The sequence below is a fragment of the Medicago sativa genome, chromosome 3 (genome assembly GCF_051527215.1).
Source record: "Medicago sativa cultivar Bolivia chromosome 3, Bolivia_mono, whole genome shotgun sequence".
Classification (NCBI taxonomy): domain Eukaryota; kingdom Viridiplantae; phylum Streptophyta; class Magnoliopsida; order Fabales; family Fabaceae; genus Medicago; species Medicago sativa.
Genome location: NC_140751.1, coordinates 38,037,864 through 38,062,758, shown reverse-complemented (window position 1 = coordinate 38,062,758; position 24,895 = coordinate 38,037,864). Strand labels below are relative to the sequence as shown.

The 24,895-nt window shown below is 35.6% G+C and overlaps 1 protein-coding gene and 1 long non-coding RNA gene across 3 annotated transcripts; both read left to right on the top strand.

Moving 5' to 3' along the window:
- Window positions 1–937: 937 nt before the first annotated feature.
- Window positions 938–8,466, top strand: LOC146937495 (uncharacterized). Of its 2 annotated transcripts, XR_015030959.1 has the most exons (3): window positions 940–1,096; window positions 1,874–2,668; window positions 8,207–8,466. It is a non-coding gene; the product is annotated as an uncharacterized LOC146937495 (long non-coding RNA). The 2 variants fall into 2 exon arrangements; XR_015030958.1 differs by lacking the exon at window positions 8,207–8,466 and having other exon boundaries at window positions 938–1,096; window positions 1,874–2,242.
- Window positions 8,467–8,699: 233 nt separating this feature from the next.
- On the top strand, window positions 8,700–9,710 carry LOC146937494 (uncharacterized). Its single transcript, XM_085749445.1, has 2 exons — window positions 8,700–9,068; window positions 9,186–9,710. The coding sequence occupies exons 1-2, from the start codon at window positions 8,700–8,702 to the stop codon at window positions 9,708–9,710; spliced, it is 894 nt and encodes a 297-aa protein (XP_085605571.1).
- Window positions 9,711–24,895: the final 15,185 nt, after the last annotated feature.

Below are 24,895 nucleotides of genomic sequence, written 5' to 3'. Positions count from 1 at the left end.
TTGACTTCCGGATAACCTTTCTTAAGATCTTCTACCATAGTCTTCTAAACTCCTCTAATGCATCTGATGCTTTAATACATGTTATATACTTTGATAGATACATTTTATGATCCTACACACTTGAACAAATATTAGTATATCCCATTGTTCTTGAATACTTTGTTATCATCAAACCTTAAAGGAATTGCATAAATCATTTTTGTTCCAACATATAGACCTGTAGGAGACATGATTTAAAACAAAATCAGAGACAAGATCTAACGGAGGATGAGGTCCTCTTATGAAAAAAAAAGTTAATCTTCTTCTGGATTGTTTTTGGAAGACTTCGTGTTTGTTTGTTTGAGATTTTGTTGTTGTTTGTGTTATTGAATCTTCTTTTGTTTTTTTGGGGTTTATAAATTTATAAGTTGAGGGGATGAATATGGTTTTATGATTTGATGAATTTTTGGGTTATGGTATTTAAGGTTGAAGAAAGGAGGGAGGAACATGATGAAGAAGATGAACATGGATGAACAAATGATGAACAAAACCTTCATTTAAGTTTTTTTTTTAATATATTTATTTTTAAATTAGTGTTATTTATAAAAATTGCCACTTGGAATTAGTTAATTCGAAAATGAATGAAAATAGTTCAATCAACATGCCACATAGACAAATTATGCTGACATAGACTAAATTAGGAACCTAAAATGAAGAATCTGAAATTACAGGGACAAACTTTAAACTTTTTTTTTTAACCAGAACAAAAATTGGAATTCGCTAATATCACAAGGACCCAAAGTAGTATTAACCCTATAGATTTTGTAAGAAATAAATAATGAATTCTTATGATTGATATTTTTATTGTATGACCTTCTTACTATGTGTGCTGAAGGGACGACGTATTGAAGTACTTAAGAGGCATTTTATAGATATTATATTTTAAGGAAGGCATTTTTTACAAATTCGTAGTTTCTAAAAACTATTATAAGTTATAAAAAAAAAATATAATCTATTTCATTCATACAACTAAAGTAAACTATGGTTAAAATTGCAAAGTTTGTTTGCGTTCTGATTATCTTTCTTTCCTTATTTCTTTTTGAAATCACAGTCGACGGTGAGACCTTTTATCCTTTTCAAATTTCTTTATGGGTTAAATATGTTTTTGGTCCCTATAAAATGGCGACCTTCTAAGTTTAGTCCAACTTAATTTTAATAGCTTTTCTAATCCCTACAAAAAAAAATTTACTTATAATTTTAGTCCCTGCTAAAATAAATTTTGTTTAATTATCCTTAAACTCTTAAATTTTTTAACGATTCTTTTTATACAAGTTTAGAACACTATGAAAGGTTCATTTACTAAAATCTATAATTTTTTAACATGAAATAAATTAAATATGAATTTTTTAAAACGACAAAAGTTTAAGATATAAGTAACAAAAATATGGACGTAGAAATCAAATTTTTGCGATATTTTATAATTTTTTAACATGAAATAAATTAAATATGAATTTTTTAAAACGACAAAAGTTTAAGATATAAGTAACAAAAATATGGACGTAGAAATCAAATTTTTGCGATATTTTTTTCGGAGGACCTTTTAATAACGTTCTTAACATGCCTGTAAAAAATTGTCGAAAAACTTAAGAGTTTAAGCATAAATTAAACAAATATGGATTGAGTAAGGACTAATATTGAGTGCAGAAATTTTTTGTAGGGATTAAAAATGCTATTAAAATTAAGTAAGGACTAAACTTAAAAGGTCGCAATTTTGTAGGGACCAAAAACATAATTAACCCTTTCTTTATTTACTTTATATACAACATTGTAACATACTTTTATTCTCTTTATATACAACATTGTAACATTCTTTTATTCTCTTTTTCCATTGAAGGGGCTTATTATGCCTACCCTTGGTGTGTTAGAGATATTGATTGTCCAAAGGAAAAGTGCAAGCATCCTTTTAATCCGAGGTGTCTTAATCATGAATGTGTATGTCGTTTATGGGGTTTATAATTTATGCATTCATCCCTCAAAAAAAAAAAGTTTATTTGAGTAACAGTCCCAAAATAGTACGCAGAAGTCCAACTAGAATATTTCTTAAGATGTCATTTAGTTATTTTGTTGTCAGTTAATGACTTTTTTATTCTTTTAATAATTTCACGAATGTTGTGCTATGAATTTGTACCCCAATATGATTGTGATAAAAGGAAATAGGGTAGAAAAATATATTATATAGATTGTACTTCTTATTCTTTCTTAATTTTCAACCCTACATCCTAACTATTTTTTTTTTTAAAATACTTTTCCTCCAACCTGTGGCTCTGATTTACAATCAGTCACAACCGATGTTTGAGGTACTAGCTTATATGCTAAATAAGAGATATGGGTCCTACTAGAACATTTTTTTTTTAACTAAACTTTTGTTGGCTCTTGATTTTTTTTTGTGGGCCATCATTTTGATGTTTTATCTACATTTTTCTTTTTCATTATTTTCCTTTGATAACCAAGTTCTACTGGTATCCAACCCCAAATTTAAGATGTTTCTGATTCCAAAGAGAAACCCCGAATTTAATTTTAAACTATTGGGTTTTTATATTGTGTTGGTTGCATTTTGTTAAAACAAGAAGTTCTTGCAAGAAGTTGTATCAGATGTCCTAATCATGCAAGTACAACATCTTATCTTAAGGTCAAGTACTTTATTTTGTATTCTTGAAAGATTGTGTTTTTGCGTGAAATCCTTGAAGATTTGATTGAAGATTTATTCACGTAGCTTGTGCTCCACAAAATGTGTGTTTCTAGAAACTGCTCATGTTGGTTTAAACTTTGTCGTGTTTTGAATTTAATGTCCTAAACATTTTAGGAAATAATATATGTTTTGGTTTGTTTATTGTTTAGCCCGTGAAGGAAAAACCCATGTTTACTCTAGCTATATAAAGGAAAACTCACACCTTTTGAAGATTGATCGAAGCCGTCATTTTGAGAAAAGAGTCTTAGGGTTTCGAGTCATAGTTATTTGTATACCTCTCTTTGTATCCTCTTGATGCATAAAGCTGGTTTGTTTAGATGAGTTGTATTTTGTCATTTGTAAACCACCCTAGTGCTTTTTGCAAGAGTTGGTTTGTTTATTGGAGTTGTTCTCCAATTTGATTGTAATCGTGATTAAGGACAATCACAAGGGTATTGATTGAGTGATGAAAATGAGATGGAATCTCATATCTTGGGGAGTCATAGGTAGAAATTTATTGGTAATGATTAGGTGTCAAGGAAGTGAATAGGGGCTATTTGCATAAGACTATGAACCAATACTATAAAAGTGAATTTCCTTTCTTGGTATGGATGCCTCCGGACGTAGGTCAGGTTTCACTGAGTTGGGTTACCAAACCTACTGTTTTCTTTATTTATTGCATTTTACTTTAATTGATGTTTATTGTTATTGTGCTATAGTGTCCTACCTGTTGTATAGGACATCAGTATTGTTGAACCTCTTGTCCAGGACATTGGGTAAGACATCTATCCAGCGAGTGCTCGAATTTCAATTTGGGTGATTCACACTCACCACTTTCCCAAAATAGGTGGGTAGCCCCAAAAAACAAAGAGAAAATATTAACATAAGATGAGAGTGACTCACCTTTACTAACATCCCAAGAATGACCGGTTTGAACTCTTGAGAAGAGAGGAGGTTACTGACGTAAGATGGGAGTGACTCACCCTCACTAACATCCCAAGAATGACCTGGCCTCCCTCTTGGAAAAACACCAATTTGAACAACATCCCAAGAGTGCCGCCTTACAAAGCTATATCTCTTAAAACACCAATTTAAATAAACATTCCCACCTAGATGAAGTGAAAGAAGTTATGTCATTTGATTCATATGTTTGATAGCGCGGTTAGTGTAACAGCCCATTTTTTGTTAGGATTATTTTATTTATTTATTATATGTTTATATTTTCTTAATTGCTTGTTTGTGTGTTTGATTTGGGATTAGTGGATTTTTAGCCTAGAAGGTGTTTGCTTGTGTTTTCGGCAAACTACGGGCTAGTACTGATTATTACAAGTGAGGTTGAACTAGAGATCTCAGGAGCATGTTGTGCAAAGGTTTTGATCAAAAAAGGGTTTTGAAAAGCGCCACGAGATGCACTCATGTTACTTAGAGAGCAGGTTGGGTTGGTAAACAAAAGGCTTTAAGCACGTAAACTTAAAGGCAAGGTAAAATGCACTGCATTAAAATAATGGTGGTATACAAATCAGTTTACATATATTCTGTATAACTCGTTTCCCTAGACGCCGGTAGTTTGAGTGTTGTAGAATTCTATAAATGATTTGCGACCCATTTTCCGGCTTGGAAACACTTATTTATACTAAAATTACTAACTGGCAAACCACTAATCCCATGATCAGCACTTCCTCCATCTTGGGCAACAGTTTCCAAACTCGAAATCGTGCTTTCCCTCCTTCATTGCTTGACTTCGATGCGATCTTCCTTCGGTTTTGTTCTATCAAACTTCAAATCACGCGCGCTAGCTTGCTATCTTGTCGAAATTCTCGACTTGAGATGAGAAAGCCTTCGATTCCTGCAAAGTTAAAAGGTCAAACAAATGTTAAATGAGCCTGTTGAATTTACAGGCTAACAAAATACCCCCAAAAAATGCCATTTTCGATGATACGACTCAAAAGAGGAGAACATTGGCATTTTTTAAAGTATTTCACATGTCCCGTTAGTATTTTCCTCTCAATGGTCGAAAACATTTCATTGCTTTAGTGGGCCAACTCTTGCAGTTGAAAAGTTAGCGGGACATCTTGGTAAAGCAAATACCAACCATTGATCATATCCATCACGGTAAACACGTGGCAATCATCTAAAGGATCTTATGGCTAATAGAGTACTTAATCTTCATTTTAATTCACCTCCATGTAATAATGGCCATTTTAAATCAAGATTCTCATTCTCGAATCTCTAGAAGCCATTACACCTATTGTCGCACTCTTCAAATAGCCCATTTGGATCACGTCACTTCTTCTCCACCTTTGTGAACTTTGTTTGACGCGCAATATGGACGATTTGGCGGATCACCTCCTGCTTCTTATTGCCTCAAAAGTCGCTAACTCTGGCGTTAAAAAACTTTTCAGATTTAGGGCCATTTTTCTTCGCTACTGGAGGCTTCTTGATCACCCTGCGCTACTTAAGGCTTTACCTCGGAGCTGTCTGTTTTACCTCTTTGATCCTAAACCCTGTGCAGAAAAAATCGCTTTCATGCAACAACTTTCAGACAGCGGGCATTCAACATTCTGTATCACTTTGGCTTCTCAACTCTTTCAATAGCCAGATCTAGATGTAAGGAAAGTTAGACAGTTTCTGGATGCAGCAGCCCATCACAGATCAAAGTACTTTTTGATGATACTTGATGTATTGGCCGAAGATGGGTTTTCCGTGGGTGAGGTCTTCTCAGTGTTTATCGACCTTTTTGTCGACAAGCAACTAGCTTGTTGCAGGAGGTCCCTTATGAACCTAGGGGTTCACCCTAATTCGGCTTTCCTCCCTCGAGGGTTAGTGTATTGACGCGCCTGTGAATTTGGTGGAACATGTGAAGGCAGCAAAACGAAGTCAAGGCTTGTTTAGCCACTTCCTCGGTCTGATGTGGAATACAGGATGCCTGACATCTGTCTATTTTGCCGCCTTGACCTTGAAATCACCTGGTTCCTCATTCACTTTCGTATCATGGAGGATTCAAGGTTCCCTTTGAGTTCCGATAACTCATCTTGTGTGCATTTTTCCATTTTTTATTTTAGACCATCAAATGGCTTTTAAAACAACAGGAACCGCAATGCCACTCATTTTGTTTGGTGTTGTTATGTATTATGTTGTGACATAACAATGTCCAAATTGCAATAATTCGGCAATGTTTTGAATTGTCTTAATAATTAAAACCTGATGTTTTTCTCTGTCAAAATTTAACGTTTGTGCTATTTCTGTTTTTACACAATATACTTATACTTTAGTATGTGTCTTTATTTCGACATGTTATCACAGAATTTTATTTCCTTTAACATATTATAAATGGTAAATGTAATGCCCGTTTCGATTATTTAATTATTTTAATGAGTTTTAGATCATATTTATATGATTGGCGTGATTTATATGAGATTTATGTGATTTATATGATTTTAGAGAAATTTATGAGACGTTGTGACTTATTTTATTGTTTAATAAAATAAGATTCGAAAATAAAATAAATATTAAGTTGTGGGGTTATTTTGTGAGTTTAGAAAGTTTAGTGGTAGAAAAAGGAATAAGATAAATTAGACGAGGGGTTATAAATAAGAGAAGTTAGGTTAGAAAGACATAGAACGCGTACGATCAGTTTTTGGTGAAAGAGGGAGAAAAAGTCAAGAGAAGAGGAGAAGACCTAGAAGTGCTGCGATTTCTACTTTCAAAGGTAAGGGTGAGACGATCTTTCAGTAATATTAAGTCTGTGATTCTAAAATTGCTTCTAACATGTTGTAGGTTTAGTTTGTGAGAATTTGGGAATTAGGGTTAGAAGTTGGAAATTGTTGATTAGATGATGGAAACATGTTGAATTGATGTAGGAAAACAATGTTCAGACCTTAGAACTTTCATAGTATAATGATTAGAACCAGTTTTGGGGTTGAGTTGATGAAAATTGAGATTTTGAGAAAAAGTGATTTTAAGTGTTTTTGGAAAATAAGTGATTCTGGGATAAGCTGTTTTGGAGATTTTAAAATATGATTTTTCAGTAAAATATGACAGGATTTGTCGAATAGAACGCATGGGTGAAAACGGAATTGGAATTGGGGTAACGGTTAGGTTTTTACGGACGAAACGGTAAAACCGGGGAAAAACCAGGACTGCACAGAGCTGCAGCGGAGCTCACTAGCTATAGCCTGCCCACGCCTGGGCACAGCTTGCCAGCGCCTAAGCGTAGCAAGGCAGCCCCTCATGGGTGACTGCTTTGTTGTGCCTTCGTTTGCGTGCTGTCAGGACTTCGATTTTTGCGTTCTTGTGTCTTTTTCACACATTTCTGTTTTGAATTGGCCTTAGGTGTAAACATGAAAGTTTTAGATAATTGTGTTAGCCTTCTAATGGTCTTGGTTTGGCTAAAAATGATTTTTAGATTTTGAGTTATGATGAAAATACTCCAAGTGGGTCTTTGTAAAACTTTATGAAAATTCAGCATAACTATTTCTAAGTTAAACCAAAACTTATGGATTGTCTCCAAACTTCAAAGCTTGTGTACTATGAGTTTAATTAAGGTGTTAAGAGTATTTAACCTATGTTGTGATGAGTCTAACCAGTGGCAGGTTGCCTTGAATTGTTGCCTTGCGATCCTTTTCGCACGTGTAGTCTTGAGATAACCTTGGGGTTGGAAATGAAAGTTATTGATGATGTTAGAAGCTGTCCAGAAGACCTGAATTCAGATGATTAATACTAATAGTAATGTGATGTCGTTAAATATGCACCTTAAGTATTACTTATGATGATTATGTTGATGCGATTCATTCTTTAATGATTATATGATGTATAAGAGCTGTTATTTTCTGCATATGTTGCTGTTTTGCTATTGTTGACCATTAATGTCATAAAGTTGTAAATGTCGGTCTAAGTTGTAAAATTGTAAGATGTTGTCCAAATTATTGGAGTCATATAAGATGTTCATGATGTTCAAGATGTTTAAGATGTAAGATGTTGAGTCCATGCATACTCATTCAAAGTTGAGGGCTTGATGCCCTGGAGCTTTTGCTCAAATATGTTGGGGGCTTGAAGCCCTGGAGCCTTTTTACGCTCAAATATGTTGGGGGCTTGATGCCCTGGAGCTTTTGCTCAAATATGTCAGGGGCTTGATGCCCTGGAGCCTTTTTACGCTCAAATATGTTGGTGGCTTGATGCTCTGATTGGTATCACATGCATTTGCATTGTCAAGATGATTTAAGATGTTAAGAGTTGCATAGTCGAGTTGAAGTTGCATAGTCGAGTCAAAGTTGTCAAGTTGTTAAAGATTAATTTACGAAGTTGATTATGAAGTTTATGTCGATGATTAATATGAAGTTGTTTATGATGATGATATGATGTTACATGATTATTATTATGATATGTTGATGATGTTTATGTTGTTAAATGTAATTGATGAATTATATGCTTAATATTGTTGTTTGTGAAATCTCACCCCTTCTGCTTGAAAATGTTGCTCTCCGTATGGGTAACTTGCAGGTAACCAAGACTAGTTACGGTCGTGAGTGGACTCCTCACAAGTGTGTGTCTTCGGTGCTCTGATACGTAACGGGATGGGAATTTTGTCATTGTTTTCTGTTCCTTACGTATTACCTTATGAATTTTCTAAGAACTATTGTTGAACCAAGATATTATGAGATTTTATGTTGAGGCCCTTGTGCCAAAGATTATGTTTAAGTTGTTGAAACTATTTCGCTGCAAAGTTTAAAATAATTACGTTGTTGGATTTTGAAGGATAAATATTTATTTATTCAGTTTATGATTTTAAGAAAAGAATGTGGGACATTCCGTTATGATTGAGAAACTCTGATTTTTATTATGAAATTTTTATGTTGGGAAAACGGGGTGTTACAATTGGTATCAGAGCAGGTCGGTCTATCCAGCGAAGTAGTTGAGTCGAGTAGTGTCGTCTAACAGTTGGAATACCATTATTATGTTATTCTGATTGTTGTGTGTTGTGTAGAGAACTAAGATGGCTGGAAGAAATGATGTTGCTATTGTTGCTGCGTTGGAAGTTGTAGCTCAAGCTGTGGGACATCAGCCTAATGTTGGTGCTAATGATGGAGTTAGGATGCTGGAAACTTTTCTGAGGAATCGTCCACCTACTTTCAAGGGAAGGTATGATCCTGATGGAGCTCAGACGTGGCTCAAAGATGTTGAAAGAATTTTTCGGGTTATGCAATGCAGTGAAGTTCAGATGGTGCGCTTTGGCACACACATGTTAGCTGAGGAAGCTGATGATTGGTGGTTGAGTGTTCAACTAATCCTAGAGAACGGAGATGGAGCTATTACTTGGGCTGTGTTTAGGAGGGAGTTCCTAAACAGATACTTTTCGGAAGATGTTCGCGGGAAGAAAGAGATTTAGTTTCTTGAGTTGAAGCAAGGTGAAATGTCGGTGACTGAGTATGCTGCTAAGTTTGTGGAATTAGCTAAGTTTTATCCACACTAAACTGCTGAGACTGCTGAATTTTCTAAGTGTATTAAGTTTGAGAATGGCTTGCATCATGAGATCAAACGGGCCAATGGATATCAGAAGATCCGTAACTTTTCCGAGCTGGTGAGCAGTTGCAGAATTTATGAAGAAGATATTAAAGCCCATTACAAGATCAGGAATGAGCGGAAGAGTAAGAACCAACAGAATCGTCATAAGCCTTACAGTGCCCCTGCTGATCAAGGTAGTCAAATAGGGAATGATGAGAGGAGATCTGGAAAGAAAGATACTACTGCTGAGGTTGTTTGCTACACTTGTGGTGAGAAAGGCCATAAGAGTAATGCTTGTACTAAAGAGATGAAACGGTGTTTCCGTTGTGGTAAGAAGGGACATACTATTACGGAATGTAAGCATGATGATGTGGTGTGTTTTAATTGCAATGAAGAAAGACACATGGGTTCACAATGCAAGAAACCTAAGAAGGCTCAGGCTAGTGGGAAGGTGTTTGCTTTATCTGGTACTCAGACAAAGGATGAGGATTGTCTGATCTGAGGTAAATTTTCAAGGACGAAAATTCTATAAGTTGGGGAGAGTTGTAACGCCAGTTTCGATTATTTAATTATTTTAATGAGTTTTAGATCATATTTATATGATTGGCGTGATTTATATGAGATTTATGTGATTTATATGATTTTAGAGAAATTTATGAGACGTTGTGACTTATTTTATTGTTTAATAAAATAAGATTCGAAAATAAAATAAATATTAAGTTGTGGGGTTATTTTGTGAATTTAGAAAGTTTAGTGGTAGAAAGAGGAATAACATAAATTAGATGAGGGGTTTTAAATAAGAGAAGTTAGGTTAGAAAGACATAGAACGCGTACGATCAGTTTTTGGTGAAAAAGGGAGAAAAAGTCAAGAGAAGAAGAGAAGACCTAGAAGTGCTGCGATTTCTACTTTCTAAGGTAAGAGTGAGACGATCTTTCAGTAATATTAAGTCTGTGATTCTGAAATTGCATCTAACATGTTGTAGGTTTAGTTTGTGAGAATTTGGGAATTTGGGTTAGAAGTCTTAAATTGTTGATTAGATGATGGAAACCTGTTGAATTGATGTAGGAAAACAGTGTTCAGACCTTAGAACTTTCATAGTACAATGATTAGAACCAGTTTTGGGGTTGAGTTGATGAAAATTGAGATTTTGAGAAAAAGTGATTTTAAGTGTTTTTGGGAAATAAGTGATTCTGGGATAAGCTGTTTTGGAGATTTGAAAATACGATTTTTCAGTAAAATATCATAGGATTTGTCGAATAGAACGCGTAGGCGAAATCGGAATTGGAATCGGGGTAACTGTTTGGTATTTACGGACGAAACGGTAAAACCGGGGAAAAACCAGGACTGCACAGAGCTGCAGCGCAGGTCACTGGCTACTACCTGCCCACGGCTGGGCGCAGCTTTCCAATGCCTGAGTGCAGCAAGGCAGCCTCTCATGGGTGACTGCTTTGTTGTGCCTTCGTTTGCGTGCTGTCAGGACTTCGATTTTTGCGTTCTTGTGTCTTTTTCACACATTTCTGTTTTGAATTGGCCTTAGGTGTAAACATGAAAGTTTTAGATAATTGTGTTAGCTTTCTAATGGTCTTGGTTTGGCTCAAAAATGGTTTTTAGATATTGAGTTATGATGAAAATACTCCAAGTGGGTCTTAGTAAAACTTTATGAAAATTCAGCATAACTATTTCTAAGTCCATGCATACTCATTCAAAGTTGAGTGCTTGATGCCCTGGAGCTTTTGCTCAAATATGTTGGGGGCTTGATGCCCTGGAGCTTTTGTTCAAATATGTCGGGGACTTGATGCCCTGGAGCCTTTTTACGCTCAAATATGTTGGGGGCTTGATGCCCTAATTGGTACCACATGCATTTGCATTGTCAAGATGATTTAAGATGTTAAGAGTTGCATAGTCGAGTTGAAGTTGTATTGTCGAGTCAAACTCGTCAAGTTGTTAAAGATTAATTTACGAAGTTGATTATGAAGTTGATGTCGATGATTAATATGAAGTTGTTTATGATGATGATATGATGTTACATGATTATTATTATGATATGTTGATGATGTTTATGTTGTTAAATGTAATTGATGAATTATATGCTTAATATTGTTGTTTGTGAAATCTCACCCCTTCTGCTTGAAAATGTTGCTCTTCGTATGGGTAACTTGCAGGTAACCAAGACTAGTTGCGGTCGTGAGTGGACTCCTCACAAGTGTGTGTCTTAGGTGCTCTGATACGTAACGGGATGGGAATTTTGTCATTGTTTTCTGTTCCTTATGTATTACCTTATGAATTTTATAAGAGCTATTGTTGAACCAAGATATTATGAGATTTTATGTTGAGGCCCTTGTGCCAAAGATTATGTTTAAGTTGTTGAAACTATTTCGCTGCGAAGTTTAAAATAATTACGTTGTTTGATTTTGAAGGATAAATATTTATTTATTCAGTTTATGATTTTAAGAAAAGAATGTGACATTCCGTTATGATTGAGAAACTCTGATTTTTATTATGAAATTTTTATGTTGGGAAAACGGGGTGTTACAGTAAAGCTTCCAATTTCCAAGATAAAAATTCATTTGCAGCGAAGAGATATTTGCAAATAACCCAAAGATGTAATAAAATTCAACAAACATAACTCCTTGCATCCAAGGTTTGCTATTGACAAACTTGTCAAAATAATATTAGACAAGAGTTAAGTCTATTGTGGTTTTAACCACTTCTTTTGGTTTCTTATACCAAAATTTTGAATAATCAAAGGCAATTAATGCCATTTTTTACCATTTGATTCTAGGTAGGAATAATACTAATTCCTCATCATAGATACAATCAAATTCGAAGTCAATTGACCAACATATACTTAAGTTTCAAACTAAGCATTTCGATAGTATCTTTTGCTAATGGTTTCTAAACCATCTTTTGCTAAGTACTGGCCACTAAGGACTGTTTGATTTCATTCCAGCTAAAGTTGTTGGAACAAAATGTGTTTAACATTACCCTTTTAGAGTTTTGATGATAACAAGGGATTAAAAATTGTCAATTGGATATGCTAATATTTGTTCAAGTGTACAGGAATATAGACAAAAATTTGATATCTTAAATAGGTTCTGAAAGAACAAAAGAGAGCTAAGGAATCAACAAAAAGGAAGCTTGAAGCATCTGAAGAAAAGTGCTCTTGAAGTTTAGTGCTCCTAAAGTAATGACGTCATCAGAAGCAAGTACATCAGAAGCACGTCATCAGAAGCTGAAGATCACCAGAAGCTGAAGTTCATCAGGAGATGCAAGACTTAAAGCTTCAATGGTTGTTCAATGGATTTAATATCGTCTAAGCACTTCAGAAGACTAGAAGAGTGAAGCAACATCTATTTTGAAAGGATTTGAAAGCGTTGTATGTTTGTTCTTTGAAGAGCGTTGACAAAGTACAATTGTACTAACTGTACAACCACTACCTCCACTACTCTGTTTTTGTCTCTGCTACAAGACAAGAAAAACAGCTCTCCCCGCAATGATGTTCCATCACAATTGGAATAGATTTGAAATTGATCCTTTATAGGACAATAACCATATCAGGCAAAAGATCATTGGTGATTGATCAAAGCTTCAAACGACTCTATTTTGATGTGCTGGCAATTCACAACGTCTCTTTCACACCTCTATATAAAGGAGTGAAGACTTAGAGATTGGCAAGGACTCAACAACAATTTACAAGTGCCAAAACTCTGCTGAAATTGTTCTGCAATCAAAAGTTCACTTAGAATTTCTTAACGTCTTTCATATCTTAGAAATTCTAGAGTCTTAAGAGTCTGTATTTGATTGTATTGTGAACACAACTGATTGTATATCAAGTGTTCAACCTCAAACATTTTTCTTTGTGATTCTGTTTGAATAGAAGTATCTTGCAGTTGTGTTTGAGCATAGGAAGTCTCTTGATTGTGTTCAGGAGCATAGGAAATCTCTTGCAGTTGTGCTTGAGTAGTTTGAAGTCTCTTGCTAGTTTTAGCAGTGAGCATTTGTAATCAGATATTACATTTTAGTGAACTCTCCTTAGAAGTGCAAGGGGGACATGACTACTTCCGGTTTGTGGAAGGAACCTGTATAATTGCTTTGTGTCTTTCTTCTCTCTCTCTCTGTTTTATCCGCTGCATTTAGTCTTGAACATCACTTCAGCTCTATCTGCCTCTGATCAGTGTTTTCAGCTTAGGAGAAAACGAAGAAAAAACGAAGAAAAAACTAACACAATTCAACCCCCCTTCTTGTGTTTTTCTTACCTTCAATTGGTATCAGAGCTTTGGTCTGTTGCCTTAACACTTAACAGTGTAATAGAAAAAGATCTGAGAAAAACATGTCTGGTGAAGGCTCTGGTTCTGGATCTGGGAACAACAATGCTGTTCCATATGATTATGGTGACAACAAGAAATCTGACTCTGGAAAAGTTCCTAAGTTCAATGGAGATCCTGAAGAATTTTCTTGGTGGAAAACCAACTTCTACAGCTATGTCATGGTTTTAGATGAAGAACTATGGGATATACTTGAAGATGATGTTGGTGACTTGGTCCTTTATGAAGAAGGAGCTGCTATTGATAGAAAGAAACATACTCCTGCTCAGAAGAAACTCTACTAGAAGCATCATACTAACAGAGGAGCACTTGTCACTGCTATACCTAAAGCAAAGTATATAAAGATGAGTAACAAATCTACTACTAAGGCAATGTTTGCTTCTCTTTGTACAAACTATGAAGGCAAAAAGAAATTCATAGAAGTAAAAGATCTTATGCTTGTTCATCAGTATGAGTTGTTCAAGACAAAGGATGATGAAACTATTGAGGAAATGTACTCAAGGTTTCAAACCCTAGTCTCTGGATTACAAATACTGAAGAAGAGTTATGTTGCTTCTGATCATGTTAGCAAGATACTAAGAAGCTTGCCTGCTAAATGGAGACCTAAGGTTACTGCTATTGAGGAAGCTAAATATTTAAACATTTTAAGTGTTGAAGATCTTGTCAGCTCTCTCAAGGTTCATGAGATAAGCCTAAATGAACATGAGCCTGCTAAGAAGAGTAAATTTATTGCTCTACCATCTAAAGGGAAGTCATCAAAAGCTCTTAAAGTTATTGAATCTGAAGAAGAGTCACCTGATGGAGACTCTGATGAAGATCATACTGAGAAGATGGCTATGCTTTCCAACAAGCTTGAGTATCTGGCAAGGAAGAACAGGAAGTTTCTGAGTAAGAGAAGTGATTACAAAAGCTCCAAGAAATAAGATCATAAGGGATGCTTCAACTGTAAGAAGTATGGACATTTCATTGCTGATTGCCCTGATTTTCAGAAGGAGAAATCAAAGGATAAGTTAAAGAAGTCAAGTTTCAACTCAAGGAAATTCAGAAAGCAGATTAAGAAGAGTTTAATGGCAACCTGGGAAGATTTAGATAGTGAATCTAGGTCTGAAAAGGAAGAAGCTGGAGATGAAGCAAATGTAGCTATGGGGTTAGTGGCTACAGTAACTTCAGAAGCAGAACCTGACTCAAACTCTGAAGATGAAAATGAGGTATATTCTAAAATTCCCAGAGAAGAACTTATTGAGTCTCTTAAAGAACTTCTTACACACTTTGAACTCAGAACCAATGAGTTGAAAGATTTAAAAGAAAAATATGTTGATTTAATGAAACAACAAGAATCAACTCTGTTGGATCTGAAAGCTTCTGATGAAGGACTTAGAGGCTTTGACTTCATTTGTAAAACTTATAACGAGAAGCTCAAGTTTCTTTGTCAGAACCTACAAGAAAAGTGTAATGGAAAATTTTTAAGTAAACATGAAATTGCTCTTGAGGATTTTATTATATCTGGTATTGACAGAAGCAAAGTTGCTTCAATGATTTATAGCATTTACAGAAACAATGGTAAAGGGATTGGATTTTCAGGAGGGAAACCTAATGAAATCAGTCTCAAAGCATGTTGTGAATGCATCAAGGAAAGATTGAAAACCTTCTTTGTACCTGAAGGTGCTAAGTGTGAAACTGTAGTTTAGTCAGAACCTGAAGCTTCCAACTCTAAGGCTAAGATTACTTCAAAGCCAAAGAACTCTAAGCCAAAGAGAATGATAAAATCTGATTCCAAGACTTCATAGATCAAGATTCTGAAAAGATCATAACCTGTTCCTCAGAGTTTGTTGAAACATGAATCTGAAGTCCTGAAGTCTAAGTTTTAGAAGAACAAAACAGTTATTGCTTCTGGGGAACCAAAAATAACCAGAAGTTATCAAACTTACAACTCAAGGTACAAGAAGTGAAGAGTAAAGCTTCCAGTACTAACCTCAAAGGATCCATAAAACAATGGGTACCTAAATCTGAAATTGTCAATGCTACAGATATGTCTAAGAGCAAAGGAAAAGCAAAAATCATGGTACCTAGACAGCGGTTGCACAAGGCATATGACAGGAGAGAAGTCCATGTTCCTCACCCTCACAATGAAAGAAGGAGGAAATGTGAAGTTTGGAGGCAACCAGTCTGGCAAGATCATTGGTACAGGAACTATTGGTAACTCCTTTATCTCAATTAATAATGTGTGGTTGGTAGATGGTCTTGAACATAACCTTTTGAGTATCAATCAGTTTTGTTACAATGGTTATGATGTGATGTTTAAAAATACAAACTGCACAAGAAACAACAAAGATAACAAGTCCATAGTATTCAAGGGAAAGAGGATGGAGAATGTCTATAAAATTAATTTCTCTGAACTGGTTGATCAGAAGGTAATTTGTCTTCTGTTAGTGAATGATAAGAAATGGTGAAGGAAAATCAAATACAAGAAAGGAGTAGAAGTAGCGGAATAATTTCGATTTTCTTTCCTTCGATCATTACAAAATTCAAACATGAATCAGTGATTCGATAGTTACCTCGAAGTTTGGAATCTGAACGTTGGAAACTGGAAACTGGAATCTCGATCACAGCCAAGCAAGCAGCAAGCAGCAAAGCCTTTAGCAAGTCCACACAGTGCTCCTCCAAAACTCGGTGCTAGCCAAGGAATCAGAAGTGCAGAGAAGAAGGGTTGCTCCAAAACGTGTAACCAAAAACTTCAGCACTAGAGTTCTATTTATAGAACTTCTAGTGTGCTCTGCAAGTCAGAAGTCACTATTGGGCTTCAGTAAGCCCAACAACGAGTTTAATAATTTTGCTAACTAATTAGCGTTATTTACTAAACGCACCCCTTATATAAGTCATATTTATATGTTTCTCTTTTGACTGTTCTTTGTGCGTGACCCTATAGGTTCTAGTCACGTTGGCAATAATATTAAATCTAATATTTAATATTATAAACAATGAGCGGTATCTAGCAACACATCATTGCTACCCAAGTGACAAGAATGTCAAGTGATCTGACGAAACCTTTCCATGATAATTCTCATGTGTACAATTACTCCTTTGTCTCGATATCTTTATTGATCCCAAGGCATAGATATTGTCACCCTTGTATAGATCAATATTTATATTTCTTGATTCTGAAATATACTGAATAACGAATAAGTCCAATATCTTATATTGACTTAGTTCGGCATGGTCATGCAGTTTTACAGTCATATTTCATCAAGAGGCCTAAAGATATATCTCCTGTTTATGAGGAGGGACAAATCCCATCTAGGACACTCATGTCCCTCAGCATGCTTCATCAAGTACCCATCAACCAATGTTATGGTTATCCTTTTACAGACAACGTTAGAATGGCAACAAAGCACTTGAGTCCACATCTAGGGATCATAGTGGTTTCAGGTCTAAGAGCGATATACACTATTATCATTGTGAGAATATCTTATGACAATTGCATAACTTACTATGTAGTATTCTCACGGTGGGTCGATCCAGTAGAAATATTACTCCTAATATTTATACCTATGTATAGACTTAATATCTCATATCTATGACCCATGAGATGCGGTCATCAGTCTACATACATAATAGTCTCGATGCTTTATTATTATCCTTTATTCATATTAAAGCTTTGACTACGGTTACATTTAAGAATAGTGTTCTTTATGATAATGTAATCTCATGATTAAGTCACACTTAATATATTATTACATGAACTGTTTATTCTAAGGACTTTATTAACATTACACAAATATAATAAAGAGTGTCATATATTATTCAATAATAAAAGTAGTCATGATACATAAGATAATGTTTAACATAAACTATTGGCCTCTAGGGCTTACACCAACAATCTCCTACTAGCACTAGAGCCAATTAGGCATAAACCTAATACCCATAGATCTAGCATGACCATCATGCTTCTGCTGGGCAAGAGCTTTAGTAAGTGGATCGGCAACATTCTCTAATGTTGGTACTTTGCATATTTTAACATCTCCCATTTCGATAATCTCTCGAATAAGATGGTAGCGCCTTTGTATGTGTTTGGATTTCTGGTGAGATCTAGGTTCTTTGGCTTGTGCGATTGCTCCATTGTTATCACATAGTAATGCAATGGGATCCACAATACTTGAAACTATTCCAAGATCAGAAATGAATTTCTTAATCCAAACAGCTTCCTTTGCAGCAAAATACTCGGCTTCTGTTGTAGAATCAGCGACTGTTTCTTGCTTTGAACTCTTCCAGCTCACAGCACCGCCATTTAAGCAAAACACATATCCAGATTACGATTTAAAGTCATCATGATCTGTCTGAAAACTAGCATCAATGTAACCAATTACAGAGAGCTCTTCTTGACCTCCATAGATCAAGAAAGTGTCCTTAGTTCTTCTCAAGTACTTAAGGATATTCTTGACAGCAATCCAATGATCATTGCCAGGATTAGACTGGTATCTGCTCGTAGCACTTAAAGCATACGAGACATCTGGTCGAGTACATATCATACATGATAAACCCAATTGCTGAAGCATATGGAATATCACGCATTCGATCCCTTTCTTCGTTAGTCGAAGGGGATTGAGTCTTTGATAGATTTATACCTGACGACATAGGGATGAATCCTCTCTTGGAATCATGCATATTGAAACGTCTCAGGACTTTGTCTATATATGTACCCTGACTTAAGCCAAGCAATCTCTATGATCTATCTCTATAGATCCTGATTCCTAATATAAAGGAAGCTTCACCTAAGTCTTTCATAGAAAAGCATTTCCCTAACCAAGTTTTGATTCCTTGTAGTGTAGGGATGTCATTTCCGATTAACAATATGTCATCCACATATAAAACCAGAAATGAGACTATGCTCCCACTAACCTTCTTGTAAACACAAGGCTCATCTTCATTTTTAATGAATCTATATTGTTGTACAGTTTCATCAAAACGAAGATTCCAACTTCTGGAAGCTTGCTTCAATCTGTAGATTGATCACTGTAATTTATATACTTTCTTGGGTGCTTTAGGATCGCCAAATCCTTCAGGTTGTGTCATGTACACATCCTCAAGAAGATTTCCATTAAGGAAAGCAGTCTTGACATCCATTTGCCAGATTTCATAATCATGGTATGCAGCGATAGCAAGTAAGATCCGAATGGATTTAATCATTGCAACTGGTGAAAAGGTTTCATCATAGTCTACACCATGAATTTGTTTGAAACCTTTAGCAACCAATCGTGCTTTGTAGGTATTAACCTTTCCATCCATGTCAATTTTCTTTTTGAAAACCCACTTGCATCCTATAGGATTAATTCCTTCAGGTGCTTCGATCAAGTTCCAAACTTGATTTGTGTACATGGAATCCATTTCAGATTTCATGGCTTCAAGCCACTTCTCAGATTCAGGACCAGTAATGGCCTCTGTGTAAGTCACATGCTCATCTTGATCCATGAGCAATACATCACCCTCTTTTGATATGAGATACCCATATCTCTCGGGTTATTGACGTATCCTGCTTGACCTACGTGGTTCTTGTGTTACTGGAATAGGAATTTCTGTCACAACAGTTTGTGTATCATGTTCCTGTTCCTCCACCGGTATGTCTTTACTTTGTGGGTCTTGAACTTCTTCAAGATCTACTTTGCTCCCACTGATTCTTTTGGAGACAAAATCCTTTTCAAGAAAGACTCCATTTCTGGCAACAACAATTGTTCCCTCAGAAGGTTTGTAAAAGTAGTATCCTCTAGTTTCTTTAGGATATCCCACAAAGAAACATTTATCAGATCTTTGTTCAAGCTTAGTAGACATAAGTCGTTTTATATAAGCTTCACAACCCCAAATCTTTCAATGTCCCACATTGGGTTTTCGACCATTCCATATCTCATATGGTGTCTTTTCTACCGCTTTGTATGGAACTCGGTTGAGTGTATAAGCTGTAGTTAATAAGGTGTATCCCCATAAGGAGTTTGGAAGTTCCGCATGACTCATCATTGATCGTACCATGTCTAACAAGGTTCGATTTCTCCTTTCGGAAACACCATTCCATTGTGGAGTTCCAGGAGGTGTGAGTTGGGACAAGATCCCGCATTCTTTTAGATGATTGTCAAACTCTAAGCTCAAATACTCTCCACCTTGATCAGATCGAAGCATTTTGATTTTCTTGCCTAGTTGGTTTTCTACTTCATTTTGAAATTCCTTGAATAAAGTAAATGATTCAGATTTATGTTTCATTAGATACATATATCCAAATCTACTAAAGTCATCAGTGAATGTGATGAAGTAGTGAAAACCTCCTCTAGCAGTTATGTTTAGGGGTCCACACACATCAGTATGTATGAGACCTAAAAGATCACTAGCCCTTTCACCTTGACCGGTAAATGGAGCCTTTGTCATTTTCCCTAACAAACAAGATCGACATGTTTCATATGATTCAAAATCAAAAGAGTCCAAAATTCCATCTTTATGGAGTTTGGAAATGCGATTCTCATTTATATGGCCTAAACGACAATGCCAAAGGTAAGTCGGATTTAACTCATTTGGTTTCATCCTCTTAGCATTAATGTTATAGATAGGCATATCAAGATCTAGGATATAAAGTCCATTAATCAAAATTGCATTAGCATAAAGAATATTATCCAAATAAACGGAACAACATTTGTCCTTTATTGTAAAATAAAAACCGGCCTTGTCCAAACAAGAAATTGAAATAATATTCCTGCTAATGGCAGGTATATAATAGCAGTTTTCTAAATTAATTAAAAGACCACTAGGTAAGGTCAATACATAAGTTCCAACAGCTAAAGCAGCAACCTTTTCTCCATTGCCAACTCTAAGATTGACCTCGCCTTTTGCCAATGCTCTACTCGTTCTCAGGCCCTGCACATCAGTACAAATATGAGAACCACATCCAGTATCTAATACCCAAGATTTAGAAGTAGACATATTAATTTCTATAACAAAAATACCTGCAGAAGTAGTAGGAACATTTCCATTCTTCTTGTCTTCCAGATACTTTGGGCAGTTACGCTTCCAATGCCCCTGCTTGTTGCAGTAGAAGCACTTGCCCTCCTTAGCCACGCCTCCAGTAGGCTTCAAAGCTTTGGTTGATGGCTTGGCAACAGCTTTGCCTTTGCCATTTCCCTTAGACTTATTAGGCTTCTTATGGTGCTTTTTGAACTTGCCATTATTAACCATTAAAACGGCAGCAACCTTTCTCTTTCCCTTCATGTTTTTCTCAGCAGTTCTCAACATTGCTGCAAGCTATGGAAGTGTTTTGTCCATGTCATTCATGAGGAAGTTCTGGACAAAACTGCTGAAGCTTTCAGGCAACGATTGCAAGATAAGATCAACAACAAGTTCCTGCTCAAGCACAAATCCCAATCGAGCTAGGTTCTCAGAATACCCAATCATTTTGAGCACATGAGGTCCTACGGGACTTCCTTCTGATAGCTTGGTAGAGAAAAGGGCCTTAGAGATATCAAACCTTTCATGCCTAGCCTGCTCTTCATAAAGAGTCCTTAGATGTCCGATCATATCGAACGCAGCCATCCCTTCATGCTGTTTTTGCAGCTCGGGAGTCATGGTGGCTAGCATGATGCAAGAGACTTCTATGGAATCATTGAGATGCTTGGTATGAGCATTTCTTTGAGCAGAAGGAGCTCCAGCAGGTGGTGCCTCAGGAACGGATCCATCAAGCACATACAGCTTTTTCTCGTGGGTGAGGTCAATTCTCATGTTACGGTACCAGTCAATAAAATTTGTTTCAGTCAATTTTTCCTTTTCAATGAGTGATCGCAAAATGTTGTTTGAAGCGTTATTGGCCATCTACAATTTTAAAATATACAAAATAAGTATCATGAAATAACATATTTAACTTGGCCTTTAATTAAATACGCTCCCACTATTTTACTCAAATCAAATGACCTTCAAACATTTGACTCGGAAAATCACGTTGGAAGATTTTCTAGTGGATTGAAATCCTTATTTCACCTTGCTTTAAGTCAACGGGGGCTATACTTAAAACTCAGCTATTTAGGTAGGAACATTTCCAATTGTATCATATACAACTTTCAAATCAATTAGGTGAATAACTCTTATTCAAATCTATCATATAGACGTTACCCAATTATAGCTTCTAAATTTATTCTAATCTTATTAAAATTAATTTAGTTAAGTTAGACCCAAAAGAATAACACTTGGGTAAATTGGATTACCGCACCGCAACTTACTAGTATAAAATATGCGCTTCACGGAGGCAAAACCCACATATTCGATATTAGTCTTGAAGGGTGTTAAACTTTTGGAAAGCATTGAACTTAATATTTTAAATTGAAGGATTTTTATTAAGTTTGATCTCGCCTCACCACGGCTTATATATCACATATATTCGCACTCCAAACATAACATGCATAACAATTATACAATAATAAATTGACATGATTATGGCCATCCTAACGCTATGACTCTCTCAAGCCAATGAGAGAATCTAAACTAATCCTAGAAACAACCTTGCTTCTCCAAACTTGACTTCCAGGACTATCCTAACGTCTTGAGCCCTATTACCTCCTTACATTCTATTTACATTACATATGAAAGAAACTCGTTTTACATACGAGGGAGTGGATGAGAAGAGAATGTACAATTGAGATATAAGAGAGAGGCACGACACGTAGGCCGTATTTCAATATCCAAAAGAAATAAAAAAAATAAAAAGGACTAAGGCCATAATCATTCACATGATAATAATAACAAACACACTTTTATTATTATTAATTATACCTTATAATTAAATAAATTAAATTAAAATTCGACATATGATCACCCTACGCAGATTAGCTGGGGGTTCCGCTGCCCTTGCGGGGCTTCCGAGGCAGCGCCCCGGAAGCTAATCCATTATGAACGATTCACTTTGAATTAGCACTGTATTTTGTATCAACACTTGACACGTTTCTGATTACCCTAATTGTTTCGGCAAACCCTAATTCAGTCACAACAATCTGATCTTATTAAACAAGTACTCTGATTGTTTATTCACATATCATGATTGAGTCTAGGATGCTTCACCAGAGTACACAGAATCGGTTACAAAGCTCCATACATCAGATCAATTAACATGAACAAATATCATTTGACTTATTTAAACTACAATCAAATCCAGTATATCACATATACTGTTGTTATACATAATTTACCAATCATGCTTCTGTCGATATGTATAATCGAAAAGTTTGATGTTTCACCAGAAACGATTTCTGAAACATCAAAGCAAATCAAAAAGCCATGCACATACACATGATTGATATTATTATTAACTGCGTTTTATGATCGATTAATTATGTTTCTGTCGATATGTATAATCGAAACGTCGATGTTTCACCAGAAACTGTTTCTGAAACATCGAATCAAATCGAAAAGCCATGCACAGAAAACATAATATAATGGGTACCTAAATCTGAAATTATCAAAAAGCCATGCACAGAAGAACAAAACAGTTATTGCTTATGGGGAACCAAAAATAACCAGAAGTTATCAAACTTACAGCACAAGGTACAAGAAGTGAAGAGTAAAGCTTCCAGTACTAACCTCAAAGGATCCATAAAACAATGAGTACCTAAATCTGAAATTGTCAATGCTACAGTTATGTCTAAGAGCAAAGGAAAAGCAAAAATCATGGTACCTAGACAGCGGTTGCTCAAGGCATATGACAGGAGAGAAGTCTATGTTCCTCACCCTCACAATGAAAGAAGGAGGAAATGTGAAGTCTGGAGGCAACCAGTCTGGCAAGATCATTGGTACATGAACTATTGGTAACTCCTTTATCTCAATTAATAATGTGTGGTTGGTAGATGGTCTTGAACATAACATTTTGAGTATCAATCAGTTTTGTGACAATGGTTATGATGTGATGTTTGAAAATACCAGCTGCACAGTAATCAATAAAGATAACAAGTCCATAATATTCAAGGGAAAGAGGATGGAGAATGTCTATAAAATTAATTTCTCTGAACTGGTTGATCAGAAGGTAATTTGTCTTCTGTCAGTGAATGATAAGAAATGGTGAAGGAAAATCAAATACAAGAAAGGAGTAGAAGCAGCAGAATATTTTCGATTTTCTTTCCTTGGATCATTACGAAATTCAAACATGAATCAGTGATTCGATAGTTACCTTGAAGTTTGGAATCTGAACGTTGGAAACTAGAAACTGGAATCTCGATCACAGCCAAGCAAGCAGCAAGCAGTAAAGCCTCTAGCAAGTCCACACGAACAGTGCTCCTCCAAAACTCGGTGCTAGCCAAGGAATCAGAAGTGCAGAGAAGAAGGGTTGCTCCAAAACGTGTAACCAAAAACTTCAGCACTAGAGTTCTATTTATAGAACTTCTAGTGTGCTCTGCAAGTCAGAAGTCACTATTGGGCTTCAGTAAGCCCAACAACGAGTTTAGTAATTTTGCTAACTAATTAGCGTTATTTACTAAACACACCCCTTATATAAGTCATACTTATATGTTTCTCTTTTGACTGTTCTTTGTGTGTGACCCTATAGGTTCTAATCACGTTGGCAATAATATTAAATCTAATATTTAATATTATAAACAATGAGCGGTATCTAGCAACACATCATTGCTACCCAAGTGACAAGAATATCAAGTGATCTGACGAAACCTTTCCATGATAATACTCATGTGTACAATTACTCATTTGTCTCGATATCTTTATTGATCCCAAGGCATAGATATTGTCACCCTTTTATAGATCAAATTTATATTTCTTGATTCCAAAATATACTAAATAACGAATAAGTCCAATGTCTTATATTGACTTAGTTCGGCATGGCCATGCAGTTTTACAGTCATATTTCATCAAGAGGCCTAAAGATATATCTCCCGTTTATGAGGAGGGACAAATCCCATCTAGGACACTCATGTCCCTCAGCATGCTTCATCAAGTACCCATCAACCAACGTTATGGTTATCCTTTTATAGACAATGTTAGAATGGCAACAATTAGCACTGCATCCTTTTATAGACAACATTGTTTCAACCTCCAGACCCTTAGAATTACTTCATATTGATTTATTTGGACCAATTAGCACTGCATCCTCACATGGAAGTAAATATGGATTAGTTATTGTTGATGATTACAGCAGATGGACTTGTGTCAAATTCCTGAAAAGTAAGGATAATGCTTATGATGTATTCAATAACTTCTGCACTCAAATACAGTCTAAAAAAGTAATGAAGATTTTAAAAGTAAGAAGTGATCATGGTGGAGAATTTGAAAATGAGCCATTTGAAACTTTTTGTAAAAAACATGGAATTGTCCATGAATTCTCTTCTCCTAGAACTCCAC

Bases quoted from the DNA above. Each gene is read 5' to 3' on its own strand.
- LOC146937494 (XM_085749445.1), top strand. From the start codon at position 8,700: ATGGCTGGAAGAAATGATGTTGCTATTGTTGCTGCGTTGGAAGTTGTA. The intron at 9,069-9,185 runs GTTCGCGGGAAG...TAAACTGCTGAG, and splicing joins ACAGATACTTTTCGGAAGAT to ACTGCTGAATTTTCTAAGTG.